General features: G+C 43.6%; 1 protein-coding gene across 1 annotated transcript in view; it reads left to right on the forward strand.

The window, feature by feature from the left end:
• Positions 1–16622, forward strand: part of trpv4 (transient receptor potential cation channel, subfamily V, member 4) — a 119632-nt gene that overhangs the window by 90119 nt on the left and 12891 nt on the right. Inside the window, exons 6-11 of the mRNA XM_078554421.1 lie at positions 2931–3229; positions 4038–4217; positions 8574–8732; positions 10067–10159; positions 12738–12811; positions 15354–15519. Of these exons, the coding sequence (XP_078410547.1) occupies positions 2931–3229; positions 4038–4217; positions 8574–8732; positions 10067–10159; positions 12738–12811; positions 15354–15519 (971 nt within the window). The remainder of the gene's footprint in view (positions 1–2930; positions 3230–4037; positions 4218–8573; positions 8733–10066; positions 10160–12737; positions 12812–15353; positions 15520–16622) is intronic.

Genomic DNA, 16622 nt, shown 5'->3' on the forward strand with positions numbered 1-16622 from the left:
ATCAGCAAATGCACATTGGCCATGATCATTTCTACTATTAGGCTCATGGTACTGAAAGTAACAAAAGACCTCTTCTGATAAGAGGGATGTGATACCTCACCCAGAGCTCTGTGTTTGTATGCACATTTGTATGATGGAGAGAAGCTGGTGTGGTGTTACGTGTGTTGCGTCAGAAGATAACCATGGCCATCCAACCCACCCAAGTTCAACTTTCCAGGAATATCCTAAAGTCTCTCCATTGCACCATCCAATTGATTCCATGGTTACTACTTCCATTACTCTGGCTGCAAGTTTATTCCACACATGGATTGTGTGAAGACAGATTTCCTGTCAGTGTTATGTAACAAGATGCACACACATGTTTTTCAGTGTGTGAGCATGGCCCATTGCCCTTCCGGTACATTGTAGCTTATAAAGCTTGCATTGTTTATGTGGTGCGTGTGATAAATTTGGGATCAGTGGGCACTCAGAATTTTTTTTTTATGGGGGAATTCAACTTGTGTTTATTATGGTAAATGACTAAATGCTTTGGTACTTTCGATATCTTCATTTAAGATCTGTCTCTTAGCAACTGCTTCCTGCTCCATTATCCTAATCAGAGATGAGAATTGTAGTATTAACTTAATGGGGTAAATAACAGATTGTTAATTTGATATCTAGCACAGCTCCACAGATCAGAGTAGATTGAAGCTAGTGGGTGATATGATGTTCTATAATTAACTGTAAATAATTAACACACTTCCCTCAGCCGTCTCCATGTCTAGTATAGACTCCTATGTTGCAGTATTGGTCACTACATGCATGGCTGCTTTGAATAAAACGTAATGCGATGCAACATGGGACTTAGAGCGTTATTGCACAGCACTGTGATGCTAGGAATTGATCCTCCACTACCTGCCTGAATGACATTGCTGTGGGGGATCTGATGTTTCGCCATGGAGGGAAAGTAAAATGCAGGGTGTCAGATTGTAGTTATATTCCACCTAGTAGCTATCTGAAAGGCAGCACTAGAACATAACATAAGAAATAGGGGCAGGAGCAGGCCATTTGGTCCTTTAAGCCTGCTCCACCAGTTAATAAGATTATGGCTCTTCTACCTCATACTATCCCCATATCTTGTTTCCTGTAGGATTGTACCTTAAAGTCTATCAATCTCTATCTTGAATATACTCGTCAATTGAGCATCCGGAGCACTTCGGGGTACAGAATTCCAAATATTCACAATCCTCTGAGTGAAGATGAATCCTCACCCAGCCCTAACTGATCAACCCTTTATGTGAAAATTCAGGAGCCCTGTATTGGAGAGGTTTTCACTGTCATTTGAGGTGGGAGCCATGCAGTATGAAAGATGGAAATCTTTAAGAAGTTTTGCTTTGTCATGCTCATCTGCCACTGATAGCCTCTGCTCATCAAAGATTTCTTGAGACATTTTCCCCAGATCATGGCCTACCCTTTTAAGTGACTGCTGTGAATGACACAGCGGAGTTGGTCTGCAGCTTGGGAATACCATTAGTTCTGAATATATAATCTAGCCACACTGAGTAAAATGGGGTAGAGTCACTGTGGGGTCAGACTGGCAGCTAGAAGTCTCACCCTGCTCCAGGTCTGGGGGTGTCCCTGTTGGTGTGGCTGTAGAATTAGGAGCATGGAACAGTCTGCCTCCAGATCACCTTTTCATCCATATTCAATGAAATAGAGGCAGCTTGGATGACCAAACAGAAATATTATCAACAAAAATAAAGGAATTATTTTTGGTATGTGGAAAAATAGGGAGAATGTCTTTAAGTTAGAGTGAGGAGGAGCCTCTACTAACATGCCTGAGATCAAGGTGATTATTTTCCTTACATATTCCTATATCATAAACATTTCTCTGTAGCTGTATCCCCCATTATGTTTGCCAGGAAATATCGCTCTTGGATCTGGATTGTGCATGAGGGAGTGGGACTTTTACTAGGATCCTTTGAATGGATTGGAATTATTCCTGAATAATGTATTTATTGAAGCTTAGCTGAAATGTTGTTAGTTTGATTTTTTTTTACTTTACTTTGGTGAGGGCAATTAAGTGATTAATTCACAGATCTCGCTCTGTGGATTTTACATAATAATATTTGTTCCCTTTTTCAGCTGATAAGCACAGTTCTTTAAGCTCCCATCCTCCAAAGGCAAGGGTGCACACTGAATGACAGCAACATGACCATATGCTGTCCTTCCATACCTCAGCCAAATGACCATGTAGGTCCCACTGGTAGGGTCCGGACCCTATACTGCCAAAGAGATAGCCCTGTTCTTTACATGAGGAGGGGGTGGAGGAAAGGAGGGCCTGGTCGGGAGGAGGGACATGGACAAACCCTTCCAGCTTCGTAAGCCTGAGATGCAGCCATAGTGACCCTTGCAACATGGAAAAGTAGAGCCCTCCTACTGATATTGCAAGCACTGGCAGGATCAGTGCTGGAGGGCGGGTGATCAACAGAATGGCAATCCAAGGTTTTCAACCCCTGATGTCCACTCACATGCCACTTTCCAGCTGGACTCACTGGATCGTCTGAAGCCTGAACTTCCTCAACAGAAGCCATGAGAATGGATGCTGTGGGAAATGGACTTCAAGTTGGAAGATTAAAATGAACTTTGTTCTGCGAACTAATCTTTGCTGCACTTGGCCTGGGAGTGGCCAAAATGGAAAAGTCTTTGATGAATCAGTGCTGAAGGCGTCAGAACCCCCCCAAAAAATATCAGAATCCCCCCACCCAAAAACAACTCATCAGAATCTCCACAAAAACTCATCAACGCCCTGAAAGAATCAACAGCTCCCCCCCAAAAAAATCATTAGACCCCCTGAAAAATTCATCAGTTCCTCTCCCCCAAAAATTGAATTGACTATGTTTCTGCATTAATCGACATTCAGTAACTGCCCTTACCTTTTATCTCCTCAGGTGAATTACCCCTCTCGCTGGCTGCCTGCACTAACCAGCCTGACATCGTTAACTACCTCACTGAGAACCCAGATAAGATCGCAGACCTGCGGAGGCAGGATTCACGGGGAAACACCGTGCTGCATGCTTTGGTCGCCATTGCTGATAACACCAGGGAGAATACCAAGTTTTTGACTAAAATGTATGACTTGTTCCTCATCAAATGTGCCAAGATGTACCCAGACTGCAGCCTGGAGGCCATTTTAAACAATGATGGGCTGTCGCCGCTCAAGATGGCAGCAAAGCTTGGCAAGATCGGGGTAAATGAATAGATTCTTCCTTAAGGCGGCTGTTTAAGATTATCTCGTGTATGAGTGACGTTTCCCTAAATATCTATCTGAAACCAGGCGGGGTGAGGAGAATGGCTTGTGCTGGGCTGGCAGTTGTATCAAAGCCTATGGAAAGGACCCAATCTGTCTGCATGATCTAAATAAAAGTGCAGGTGGGACATTGGATTTGCCCAGTTGGGGGTGGGGTTGGGGGGGAGAGTCTTTGTGATATAACGTGCAGCCAGACATAACTAAATTGTGGCCTGACCCCACTTTTCTTTTGGTTGGATAAACAGAAATCAGTTCAGGCACATCACTTCAAAGCTTCAGCCGTGTCTGTGTCTGTACTGACTGCAGCTCAGTGGTAGCAATGTTGCCTCCGGGTCTGAAGGCTGCGGGTTCATGTCCCATTCCAATGTAGTCGTTTGGATGTGCTATTAAACCAAAGCCTCATCTGACACCTCAGGTGGATGTGAAAGATCTGGTAGCATTATTGAAAGAGCAGGAAAGCCCTTCCTGGTTTACAGTCCAATATTTTTCCTTCGGCTAATATCGTTATCGCATCATTGGTTGTGGGAGCTTGCTGTGTACAAATTGGCTGCTGCACTTCCTACATTATAACAGTGACAACACTTCAACAGTACGTCTTTGATTGTTAATTGCCTTTGGGCATCCTGGGGGGGAACACCACAGTAAGTTTACATAACAACACCAACTTTACGAAATCTTTTGGACTTCCTTTTACCTAATTATTATTGAATCTACAGTGTTTAATGTCCCGGCCTCCTATTTCTGACAGGTATTTCAGCACATAATCAGGAGAGAGATAAAGGATGAAAGTGCTCGTCACCTTTCCCGCAAATTTCGTGACTGGGCATATGGGCCGGTGTACTCCTCGCTTTATGACCTCTCAGCGATAGACACATGTGGTGAGGAGGTGTCGCTGCTGGAGATCCTGGTCTACAATGGAAAAATAGAGGTAATTGAGCCAATTTCTTCCCCTCCTGTAAGTGTTGATTTCTCATTGTGGTATGGTTCTATGTGTGCTGAGTATCCTCCAATACCACCACACACACACACACACACACACAATCCAACTTTCCACCTCTTGGTCTGTAACCCTGTACTTCAATTCCATATTCAAGTATTTTTTCAAGGCAGTCAGGGTTTCTACCTCCACTAAACTTTCAGTCAGCGAGTTCAAGACCCTCACTGCCTTCTGGATGAGAAAACTTGGCCTCAACTCCCCTCTAATCATTCTATCAATCATTAGAAATCTATGGCCCCCTGGTTACTGACCTCCACTGCATTGCAATGGAGAGTGGGATCCATGGTTTCTTTTCACTTTTCTAAACCAGATGTCAGTTGTTGTTGTTCTTTTATTGCTGCTGTAGCAGAAAACAGAAAATTCAACACTCAAAACGCACCTGGAACCATCCTGATCAACAGGGCTCATCTCCTCACTGACTGAGCTCACGAAGCCTTCACAGGAACCCAATAATTACAGGCAGGGAGGTTATGGCACAAAAAATGATATTTTTAGGGCTTGCCAGGGCATCTATTTCCATACAACATAAAACAGCCCATAGTTAATGCATAGTGGTACCAGTTCAACGGTCCAAAATGTGTCACTGATGCAGTGAGTAGACTCTTGGAAATTTTTGGGTTAATCCACATTGTTGGGGCAGAGTAGAACTTTGCTCTCCGTCTGCATTGTTGGAGATGCAATTGTTTGGGTGATACGTTAAACTGAGGCCCTCTCAGGAGCATGTAAAAGATCCCATAACTCTATCCTGAAGAAGAGCAAGGGAGTTCTCCCCGGTGTCCTGGCCATATTTTATCCCTCAATCAATATTGCTAAAAAACGCTTTCTCTGAACACTTTCAGAATGCTGTTTGTGGGAGCTTGCCATGTAGGTTTCCTACATTACAACAGTGGCTACACTACGCAAGTACTTCATTGGTTATAACGTGCTCTTGGATATCCTAAGGAATGAAAAATGCTCTCCAAATTCAAGTTTTTCTTTCTTTAATTGGGCCATACCCAACATGGGACTGCTTGATGCTGACACTGGAGCCAAAGAGTGGAAAAATGTTCTATTCTCCACCTTGGTCAGGTCAAAAACTCCATCTAAAAGGAAATTGTGTGGCTGCCCCTTTCCCCTGGGGCAGTGCATTTCCAGGGGCTACACAGGGAGGTGTCAACATAAGAGATCACAGAATTGTAGAATGGTCACAGCACAGAAGGAGGCCATTTGGCCTGTCATATCTGTGCCAGCTTTCTACAAGTTCTACTCAGCTTGTCCTGCTGGCCCTCCCTGTTCCCAAAGCCCTGCAATTTTCCTTCTCTCCAGGTGTTTATCGATTCCCTTTTAAAAGCCTCGATTGAACCTGCCTGAGCCGCACTCTAAGGCGATGAATTCCATTCCAGATCCTAACCACTCGCAGTGTAAAAAAGTTTATCCTCATGTTGCCGTTAGTCCTCTTGCCATTCACCTTAAATCTATGTCCTCTCACTCTTGACCTTTTCGCCAATGGGAACAGTTTCTCTTTATCTGCTCTGTCTAGTCCCTTCATGATTTTGAACTCCTTTATTGAATCGCCTCTCAATGTTCTCTTTTCCAAGGAAATCATACCCAGCTTCTCCAATCTACCCACGAAACTGAAGTCCCTCATCTCTGGAGCTCCTTTCCTATGTCATTTCTAGTCTTTTCTGTATCCTGTCTAATGCCTTCACATCCTTCTCAAAGTGCGATGCCCAGATATGGACATTGATAGGAATCTTGTGGGAAGGCAAGGGAGGTGGCTTTTAGCAGCTCCCCCCACTTCCCAATACCAGATCCCGTGATCAAGCACTAATTGACTTTGGACAAGGAACCCACCCTCAGGGAGCCCGTGAGCAACCTTGCATGGATTTGCTTGTCGTGCTGCCTGCTTGGCGAGCCCCTTGCCCTTGCAAGCTTAATATCAGCAGCAGTGGGATGTGGGACATTAATTTCCCACTTAAGGACCACAATTGATAGCGGGGCCGGAAGGCTGTCCACAGGCCTTCCTGCCACAGACTTAATCGAGTGGAGGCGAGAAGGTGGTGGTGTCCCCATCTGCCACCCTCCCGCTTGTTAAATGCCTCACCCGCCACTAAACCCGCCACGGGGCAGAGCATCAGATTCCACCCAATTCTTCAATTGGGGCTTATCCTATAGTTTATAAAGATTCATCAAAATTTTCTTGCTTTTATACTCTATGCTTCTATTTATAAAACCCAGGATCCATATGCCTTCCTAACCACTTTCTCAACCTATCCTGCTACCTTCAATAATCTGTGCACATATAGCTCCAGGGTCTCTGTTTCTGCTCTCCCTTTAATGCCATAGGTTTTAACTTTGCTGGCAAGCCTATTATATTTATCAAACAACTTTTGAAAGTCCATGTACATCACATCAACAACATTACCCTCATCAGCTCTCTCAGCCGCCCCATCAAACAACTCAACCAAATTAGTTAAACACGATTTTCCTTTAATAAATCCATGCTAGTTTTCCTTAATCAATGCACATTTGTCCAAGTGACCATTATTTCTTTTACAGGATTATTGTTTTTAAAAGATTTTCCCCCATGCAGGTTAAACTGACTGGCCTGTAGTTGTTGGATTTATCCTTACAGCCTTTTTTAAACAAGAGTGTGACATTTGCAGTTCAGTCCTCTGGTCCCACCCTTGTATCTAAGGAGTTTTGGAAGATTATGACCAGTGCCTCCGCAATTTCCAAACTTACTCCCCTCGTATCCTTGGATGCATCCCATCTGTTCCTGGTGACTTATCAGCTTTAAGTACATCCAGCCTAATACCTCCTCTTTGGAATAGTTTTCACCCCCCCCCCCCCCCCCCCCCACCCCCAGCCCCCCTGCCGGATGTGTTTTCAGCAAGCGGGAGAATGTAAAATATGTCGGGTGTGTAGCCCATCACTTCCGTGCCAATCCCTGACCTGGTTTCCAAAATACCGGGTGTGGGGTAGTTGCGTGGGAAGGTGCCCCCTAACCCACCTGCCCTTTGGCCTTTGAGGCCCTTAAAGGGCTAATTATTGCCCACATAAGGCCCTCAATCAGCCTCCACTGCCAATATGTTGGGCAGATGAGTGTGAGTGAGAAGGCCATTTTATTAACACAACTGGTTAGAAGGTGGGAAGGAAGGAGGAGGGGTAGTGCTATTTGCATCAGGGGAACCCCACCTCCCCCCAAGATGTTACTCCTCACTTGTGTTTCCCTGCCTGGCCCTCAACCCCCTCACCCACCTCCCTAAGGTGCCTGATTCCTCCCTGCCCTAAAATCCTGGGACTCGTCTCACTTCAGTCACAATTGCTCTTCTACAGTGCCCACTACTGAATTCCCAGCCAGGGGAACCAGCTTCAATGCTTCAGTCCCAGTGCAGCTCCTAGTGGAATGCTCAACAGTAAGGGGAGGAACTATTGACCAGAAAAACTGGTTCTGAAAATTCACAATTTAAATGGGAAAAAAAAATCACAGCTAAGAATCTACCTGTGACTTTTATGTTCCATTTGTTGAGGATTGTCATATCCCAATTTGATATCCAACCCTTGCCAATGACACTCCTTTTACTCCAATGGGTAAACCCACTTGCATCCTTCTGGTGCAGAGCCTCACCCATTGGGTACCTATTGGCCAATAAAACCTGGAGGACCTGTGAGCTTATGTATAGCCGTCGCTGTGTGCTCCAGACAGGTGAGGCTCCTCACTGGGAGCAGACAGTTGGATTATTTCCCAATTTCACCATTTTAAAATGGGTGGAAAATCATGGTCAAACATGCACGGTCGTCTCCTGGAAGGTGAGGCTCAGTACCAACAGCACATGAGTAAAACATTTAGCTCCTTAATCAGGACTGAGGTCAAATCAGCAGCGAGACACACATCCACAAAGCATCATTCAATGAAGTGGTCGTCTGAATAAACTCTTTCCATGTAAAGGGCTGCAGTCTTCATGAAAGTCAGTAGATCACATCAAACTGTATTATCGTTACCATGCGATACCATTGTCATGAGAATAACTTATGGTGTTTCTGTTTTCTGCTCTCTGAGCAGAGCTTGATGGTGAAGACGTTGGTAGCCTCCAAAATTCCTTTCCTTAAACCTCTCCATCTCTCTACCCCTCTTTCCTCCTTTAAGATGCTCCTTAAAACCTACCTCTTTGTCTGACCTAGCATCTCCTCATGTGATTCAGTGTCATATTTTGTTTGATAATTCTCCGTCATGTGCCTTGTGAAATTTATTATGTTCAAGATGCTATTTAAATGCAAGTTGTTGTTGTTGAATTTCTTTTGTAGAATCGTTATGAAATGTTAGCTGTGGAACCCATTAATGAATTATTTCGCGATAAGTGGAAGAAATTTGCAGCTGTTTCCTTCTACCTCAGCGTTATCTCTTATATTACAGCCATGGTAATATTTACCCTCATTGCATATTACAGGCCATCGGAAGGCAAAGTAAGTGTGAGCTGGAGCTTGTCTAACAATTAATGACCTGTCTGTTCCAAGATACACTCTAATTTTTCTTCAAGTGAGCGGCCAATTCATTGTGCGCAGGCCCTTTAAATCTTTTTGCGCCAATGTACACACGTGGTAACTTAAAGGGGCCGACTTGTGCTGGGAACTTTTGGAGCGCTGCATGTCTAAGAGGAAACATTGTCTTCTGTAAATAACGTCTCTCTTTTCCCTGTGGATCTATTTATCTTGGATCAGAAATGCGCAGCCTGAAAGGCTGGTGGAAGCAGATTCAAAAGAGAATCAGATATATGTTTCAAAAGGAAACATTTGCAGTGTGATGGGGAAAGTGGAACTACTCTTTCAAAGAGCCAGTACGGGCACGATGGGCTGAATGGCCTCCTTCTGTGCTGTATGATTCTATGATCCCCCTGGACCCCATATATTATTATATATTACATATAGGCAGGTTGACTGGCCACTAACAGGGACAAGATCCAAGGATATATCCATCTGTTTTTTTTCCCCTCCTCTCCCCTTATGGGGAATCTTCACAGCTTCCACCGAACGTTTAGTTGTTTATTCACTGTCCGGACCAGGAAGTGAGCAGGGTTTGAATTGAACTTGACATCTTACTGTTCCACGTTATTAAAGAGCTGATGCTGTGCTGCAGGCTGAACTTAGGCTTTGCTGCTTGGCTGTTGGCGCAAAGTGAGCTAACAGCACTTTGAGCTGACCGCCTGCAATTCCCTGCAGCCATCTTATCTGAACAATCATTCATCGCTGCCTGTGTAGCTTTGCCTTAATGCAGATAGCAAGGCTGATAAAGGGAATGTGTAAAATATAGCCAGCAGCTCAAACTTAAAGGGATGTCCGCGCTTATAAGTAATACGAGGACAAATTTTGTTTCCTCTTTGATAAAGGTTCAAAATAAATGTTAAAACTTTGCGTTGGTGACTCCGGGACTAATAGCTGCACTTTCCACCTCGTTTACCTTTACATTACAGCAGCAGTGCTGCAGTGTCAGGTGTGCCACTCCACAAGGGACTTTCCACAGGGGGAGCAGAGGTGGGGGGATCAGAGGATGAGCCATCCTGGAAAGATTGGGCCCACCCTCTGGATCTGGTTTCACACGCTGGCTGAGGATGTGTGGCCATCGTATTAACTGGTTGGCGGGCACAGCAGATAAAGGGGAAAAAAAATGAAGAGAAAGAAGATATAACACACAGTTCTTGCTTCATCCTTTAACTACCTCTCAGCTCCTGTTTCAGACTGGAGCCCTGCTCCATCACTCACTGTAGCTTCATCAATGATTCTCTCCTTCAAATCTCTTGCAGCCTCCTTACCCGTACAATACAACAGTTGATTACCTACGAATGGCTGGAGAAATTATCACTGTCGTCACCGCCATCTTCTTTTTCTTCACAAACGTAAGCAGAGAAAAATAATTTGTCAACAATTCAGTACCATTAAAAGGATGAGTTAAACTCAATGGGCAAGGACCATGTGATTTTGGTCTTCCAAACACTGTTGTTTTCATGTCATATTGGACTTGAAACGTTAACTCTGTTTCTCTTCCACAGATGCTGCCAGACCTGCTGAGTTTTTCCAGCACTTTCTGTTTTTATTTCTTTTATTATAATGTTGTTGTTATGGTTGGCTTTAATTGTTCATCATTTCATGTCAGGGTGGGCATAGTGCCCTAGAGTGCCATGGCAATGACCTGCAGGGCAGAGGGAACATGAATGTGGCTGCTTATCCCTAAAATGACATATTGCACGATTGTGTGGAGTGCTGAGTGAAAACCTATACTTGCTGAACAGGTGGGTTGGGAAAATTGGAGGGTGAATAATCCTGACAGATTGTCCCATATGCCTACTAGTGACTGACTTCAAGGGGGCATGGACAAGGGGGTGAGGAAGCTGTACCTTTTCTCAACTTTGAATGGTGTGTGATGAAGGGAAGGTAAGGGAAAAGAGGAGCGAAATAGTGGAAGAGAGAATCTTACCCTATTAACAAGCATAAAAACCAAGATACTGCTCAGTTTATGGAGATGGTTTTACTATTTTGTATTTCGGATCGCTAGGCCATATCTTGGCCAGTGGGATGGGAAATCAGACCTGCTCCCAGGCCTTTGGTGCTCCAACTCCATAACTAATCCCTGGGAGCATGCAAGACCAGGCTGGGGTGACCTGGCGTTTGGATTCTCATCATGCTTGGTCTCCAGTTGCCCTCTCCATGTCCTGGCATCCCTTTGACCCTGGTGAGATTGGGAGAGAGAAGGAGAAAAGGTTCACTTCCTGTTGATGCAGGGGCTGATGCACCTAATGAATGAAGATCACATACCACCTCACCTGATGGAGTTATTTTGTTCTTCAGTCTTAACCCCTCCCCTCGAGATAGAGCGGGAAAACACTGGCGTATGGATCCACAGGCTGAGCGCATCATCCATTTGCATGCACTTTGCAACTGGGGTTTTTAAGAGGAATAATTTTGCCTCTCCTTAAATCCAGGAGAGATGGGGCCAATGACATGAAATTTTAGCTGAGATGATCTAACCTGGGACTTATTAGATAGTTCAGTTTTGAAGGTTCCCCCTACTCAGGATTTCCCTGAAGCAGGAGAAATAGAGCCACTTCCTGTCAATGCACGGAACTGAAATTCTTTTACAGCTTTGAAAATATACATTTATAAATATATCACAACTTTTCTATAACACCTTCATCAATGACTTTATTCTAAACATATAACGCTGAATATTATGAAGTAAAGATGGGAAAATAGAAGCAACCACAGGACATTTCTAACAATATTTGTTGAAGAATATTTGTTTGTTTTAATATAAATGTGTTAATTTATTTGCTTTGAAACATATAAGCAGCGATATGAGACCTATTGGATCAATGAGGCAGTTGAAATGTTCAAAGTTTAAAAGAGGAAGAGGTAGATAATGACTTTGTTCCTCCAGTATCCTCCCTTCCTGTACTTTGCTGACCCAGACTGGGACAGGATGCCCCAGGCTCTGCCAACTTTCTAATTCTCTTGTTCATGTGTCCATGCATGGACTCAGCAGTGAATCTGTAGCAACTTACTGACCAAGTCAGATCATACTCAAAAACTACATGTGTATCTTCCAACGAGAGTTGTTAGATGTGATACCCTGGCTGATAATTCCTACAAACAATTGTAGCCCCTCCAACACCATAGTTAATATTAACAAACCCACCGGAGACCTGGGGTTACTGACCCCAACAGGGGAGCGCTAACGGTGGGTTTTAAAGAGCGGCGCGGAGAAAGCAGTTTGATCCTCCAAGATCCCGGTCTGATTCCAGGGTTATCGCAGTCTGGGTGCAGTGGCGGGGGGAGGGTTGCAGTTGCTCTGAGTGTTTGTCTCTCTTCTATGGTCTAGTCGATACCCGGGAGGCTCTTGAGGGAGCATGCATGGTTCACTTGGAGCCTTCTGCGACTGGTGGGCAGCAAGGGAAGTGTCTAATAGACACGCACAACAATATTGTGATTTTATTTTAAAAGTTTCTATTTTTCTCTGTTGAAATCAGACTTCATATATTTCAATTCTTTTAATTAGTGGCTTTATTTTAAGCATCTTAAATGGTTCAGATGTTAGCTTAATGTATTACTGAAGCCCTTCAAAAAACACATTCATTAGGTGGGCGTTATGACTCTGGGGCAATTCAGTGCCACCCCTCTTGGTCCAATTAGAACAGACGGAGTCTAACTATAGATGTGCTGCTGTGAGGAGGTACCAACTAGAGATAAACAGCTGAGGAGGGATGAGTGAGGGAAAGTGAAAATCAGAAGGTATATTAATCTCCCCCCTTCCCCAGCCCCAGCACTATTCTCTCTGTATTAGAGTAGCAATGCCAGGAGTTCAGGAGGAGAATTCAAGTGGTATAGGGGGATCTAACAACAATGAAGAGAAAGAAAAAATGTATAAATTACGCTGCTTGTATGAAAAAAACTAAATAAAATCTTTTTTCCATTCCAAAGGTGAAGGATTTGTTCCTGAAGAAATGTCCGGGAGTGAATTCCATGTTCATTGATGGATCTTTCCAGTTGCTTTAGTAAGGCCTTCATTGTTTCCTTAAAAGTTAACTTAAAATTCAGATTTTAAAGTGCTCATTTTGTGAAAAAGTCTATTAATTTTGCCAGAATGTCATTTACTGTCTTACATCTACATCTACGATTTACGGATGATGTCCCATAAAGCTGTGACCTATATAGAAGATTTTACAGTGCTTTGCTCTAGTACAGAGAGACCTGTATTTATTTGTGTTATAAATCAAAGCCTGAAATTCAACACACGACTTTCGGAAGGAATTATGTAATGTTTACAGTGGGATCATCCCTTCAAATTAGTCCCTCCTCAGTCAAACTATTGAATGTACCGACCAAAGGTTATGATGTTTCAAATCTGCCCACAAGCAAATACACCCTTGGATGCTTAACAGCAGAACCAACTTCTTCACTACAGAAGACAAGTTAATGGATAGTTGAATTTGCACAGAAGCAGGAAGGTTCTGATCTTGTTCAAAGCTATCTCCTTGTGTACGCAAATTTCTTAATGTAAAACCATTAGAATCATATTGTTCCAGACAACTGTTGTTAAGGGTGAGGCTTAGAGAGATAGTACAACATACCTTATAGCACAAGAGGTACTTAATTGCAAGGGGTTGCAGTGTTAAGAGTAAAGAAGTCTTGGTGCAATGATATAGGGCTTTGATGGGAGACACCTGGGGTACTGGTGTACAGTTTTAGTCGGCTTACCTAAGAAAGGATATACTTGCCTTGGATGGGGTGCGATGAGGTTTCACCAGATTGATTCCTGGGATAAGAGGTCTGAATTATGAGGAGAGATTGTGTCGAATGGGCCTGTATTCTCTCAGGTTTTGAAGAATGTGAAATGATCTCATTGAAACACATAAGATTCTTAGAGGGCTTGAAAGGATAGCTGCTGAGAGGCTGTTTCCCCTGGTTGGAGAGTCTAGAATTAGGTGGTAATATTTTCAGGTTAATGAGTTGGCCATTTAGGATTTAGATAAGGAGAAATTTCTTCACTGAGAGGGTTGTGCATCTTTGAAATTTTCTATTGTAGAGAGCTGTGGATGCTCAGTCATTGAGTATATTCAAGACTGAAATGATAGGTTCTTGGGACAAAGGGAATCAAGGGTTATGAGAATAGGGCAGGAAAGTGAGTTGAGGTAGCAGTTCAGTCAAGCTCTTGAGTGCCTCAGCAGGTTCAAGGGGCCGTATGGCCTATTCCTCTCATTTCTTACAGTCTTATGCTCTTAGATACTGAGAGGACAAGAGGTTGGGAGAATCAAGAGATAATCTTGAGGATGTAAGTTGGAATAGTGTTGGGTGCTTGTAGTATGGGAGGCTTACAAATATGGAAATATACAGACAGAATCAATTCAAATTTATTTAATACCTTTAATGTTGCTCAACGGCCCAGTATTTGAAGAGATACAGCCTCAGGCTTTTCACGTCCACTTTGATTGGAGGATGCCACAGATTTGCACAACCCTGATATGCTCTGCTAGGTCAGTTATCTACCCAATGGATTTGGTGGCCTCCACCAGGGAATGTTGCATGAGCCTGGGGTATAGGCTCAGGAAGAGGAGGGTGAAGGTGAGGGTGGGGTGGAGGGGGTGGTGGTGGTGGTTGGGTGGATGGTGAGGGGTGGTGTTGCTGTTACAGGAGATAAAGATGCCAGTGAGCTGCCTTAAAAAAAATTGCATAAATATGCTTCCTTTTACTGATTGGACATGGGGGCACAGCAATGCTTGACAATGTACAGATGCCCATTTAAGTGTGCCCTAGAGCTCCTTCTGTTGGTGTCTGCATAGCAACCTGCCCTGCTTCCAGCATTTGAAGAGTGAAAATGGCAAGGGCATGTGTTTACTTTTTGCCCCATTTGTCCTGGCAGCCCAGAAAACAGCCAGGGAGGGGCCACTGCTAAATGAGAACCTGTGTAGTTTGTTGCCCCGTCTTGCTGAAAATGGACCAAAAAGAAAGTTGGGCTAAGGTGGGCAACATAGGTCACTAAGTAATAATATACAGAGATGTACTATTGGGATACAGAATTGGGAGGGATATAATATTGCAAGGGTGGTCAAGCTTTCTCTTCTTGGGCATTATTGATATGCAACATGGATTTTTTGGGAGCCTCATTTCATCCATGTTCCGGTTAATTCACTTTTATGTTAAGCTGCTGGTACTTACAGATCAGCAGTTTAACACTAACTGATTTAGGATTCACCCGTAAATGAGGCAACAGTGCTATAAACAATACTTCTCATATTACTAACCCCACAAATTCAAACAAGACAAGCCAACACATAAGAACCACAAGTTCAAACAGAACTGCCTTTCAGGGTCAAAAGTCAGAGCTCAGGGGTCACATATTGCTCAATCACACTCCTGCAGTATTGGGATATATAGCGAGAGAAACATAAAGAAATGGGAGAGCTTCTGAGATCTCATCTCTCAGTTCACCCATCCATAAAAGAATGGTTCTGAGAGTGTGGGCCGTTATTCAATCTATCAATGGAGTTACATTTATCCTTCTGTTGACCAAAACATTGTGGTACTCCTGTGTTGCAGTTTTATTTATTCCATCCTGGTGTTGGTGTCGGCGGGACTGTACTTGGCTGGTGAGGAGTCCTATCTTGCTGTAATGGTGTTTGCTCTGGTCTTAGGCTGGATAAACACACTGTACTTCACCAGAGGCCTGAAGCTAACAGGGACCTACAGCATCATGATACAGAAGGTGGGTTTAGTGATCTAAAAAACTTTGGAGCGTGCACATTTTCTGGGAAAAGACCAGTAGACCTGATAAGCTAATCCTTTTGACTCAACCTGTTGCTTTCCACAAAGATATCCAATCTTCCCTTGAACTGCTTCTGTTGTCCACTACAACCAGCTACCAAATCGTATCAATCTTCCATCCTTTGTGTAAGAAATAACGCCTCAGCTTACTCCAAACTTTTTAATTATTAACTTGTTATCTTATCACAGTCTTGAAAAGTTCCATGGCATCGTCTTGCAGTATCCAATTGGAGTTAGGCCATTCGGGCGTGATGTGCAGAAGTATTTCTTCACTCAAAGGGGAGTGGAATTTTGGAACCCTGTCCCTCCGAAAAAACCTGTTGTGGTTGAGTCAATTGAAAACATCAACACTGCGAATGATAGTTTCTTTTTGTTAGGCAAAAGGTAGTAAGGAATATGAAAACAAGGCGGGTAAATGGAGTTAAGATATAGATCAGCCATGATCTAATTAAATGACGGAATACATTCGAACAAGGAGCAGGAGTAGGTAACTCAGCCCCTCGAGCCAGCTCTGTCATTTAATAAGATCATGGCTGATCTGATAGTAACCTGAAATCTGCATCCCGTCTACCCCTGATAACCTATCACCCCCTTGCTTAGCAAGAATCTATCCACCTCTGCCTTAAAAATATTCAAAGACTCTGCTTCCACCGCCTTTTCAGGAAGAGAGTTCCAAAAACTCACGGCCCTCTGAGTGAAAAAATTTCGCCTCATCTCTGTTTTAAATGGACGACACCTTATTTTTAAACAGTGACCTCTAGTTCTAGATTTTTGCACAAGAGGAAACATCCTCTCCACATCTGCCCTGTCAAGACCCCTCAGGATCTTATATGTTTCAATCAAGCCGCCGCTTACTCTTCTAAACTCCAGTGGATACAAGCCTAGTCTGTCCAACCTTTCCTCATAACACAACCCACCCATTCCAGGTATCAGTCTGGTAAATCTTCTCTGAACTGCTTCCAACGCATTTACGTCCTTCCTTAAATAAGGTGACCAATACTGTGTACAGTACTCCAAGGCCAGGATTTTCAGTTTGGCGTGTGG

The sequence above is a fragment of the Cetorhinus maximus genome, chromosome 12 (assembly GCF_964194155.1).
Source record: "Cetorhinus maximus chromosome 12, sCetMax3.hap1.1, whole genome shotgun sequence".
NCBI lineage: Eukaryota > Metazoa > Chordata > Chondrichthyes > Lamniformes > Cetorhinidae > Cetorhinus > Cetorhinus maximus.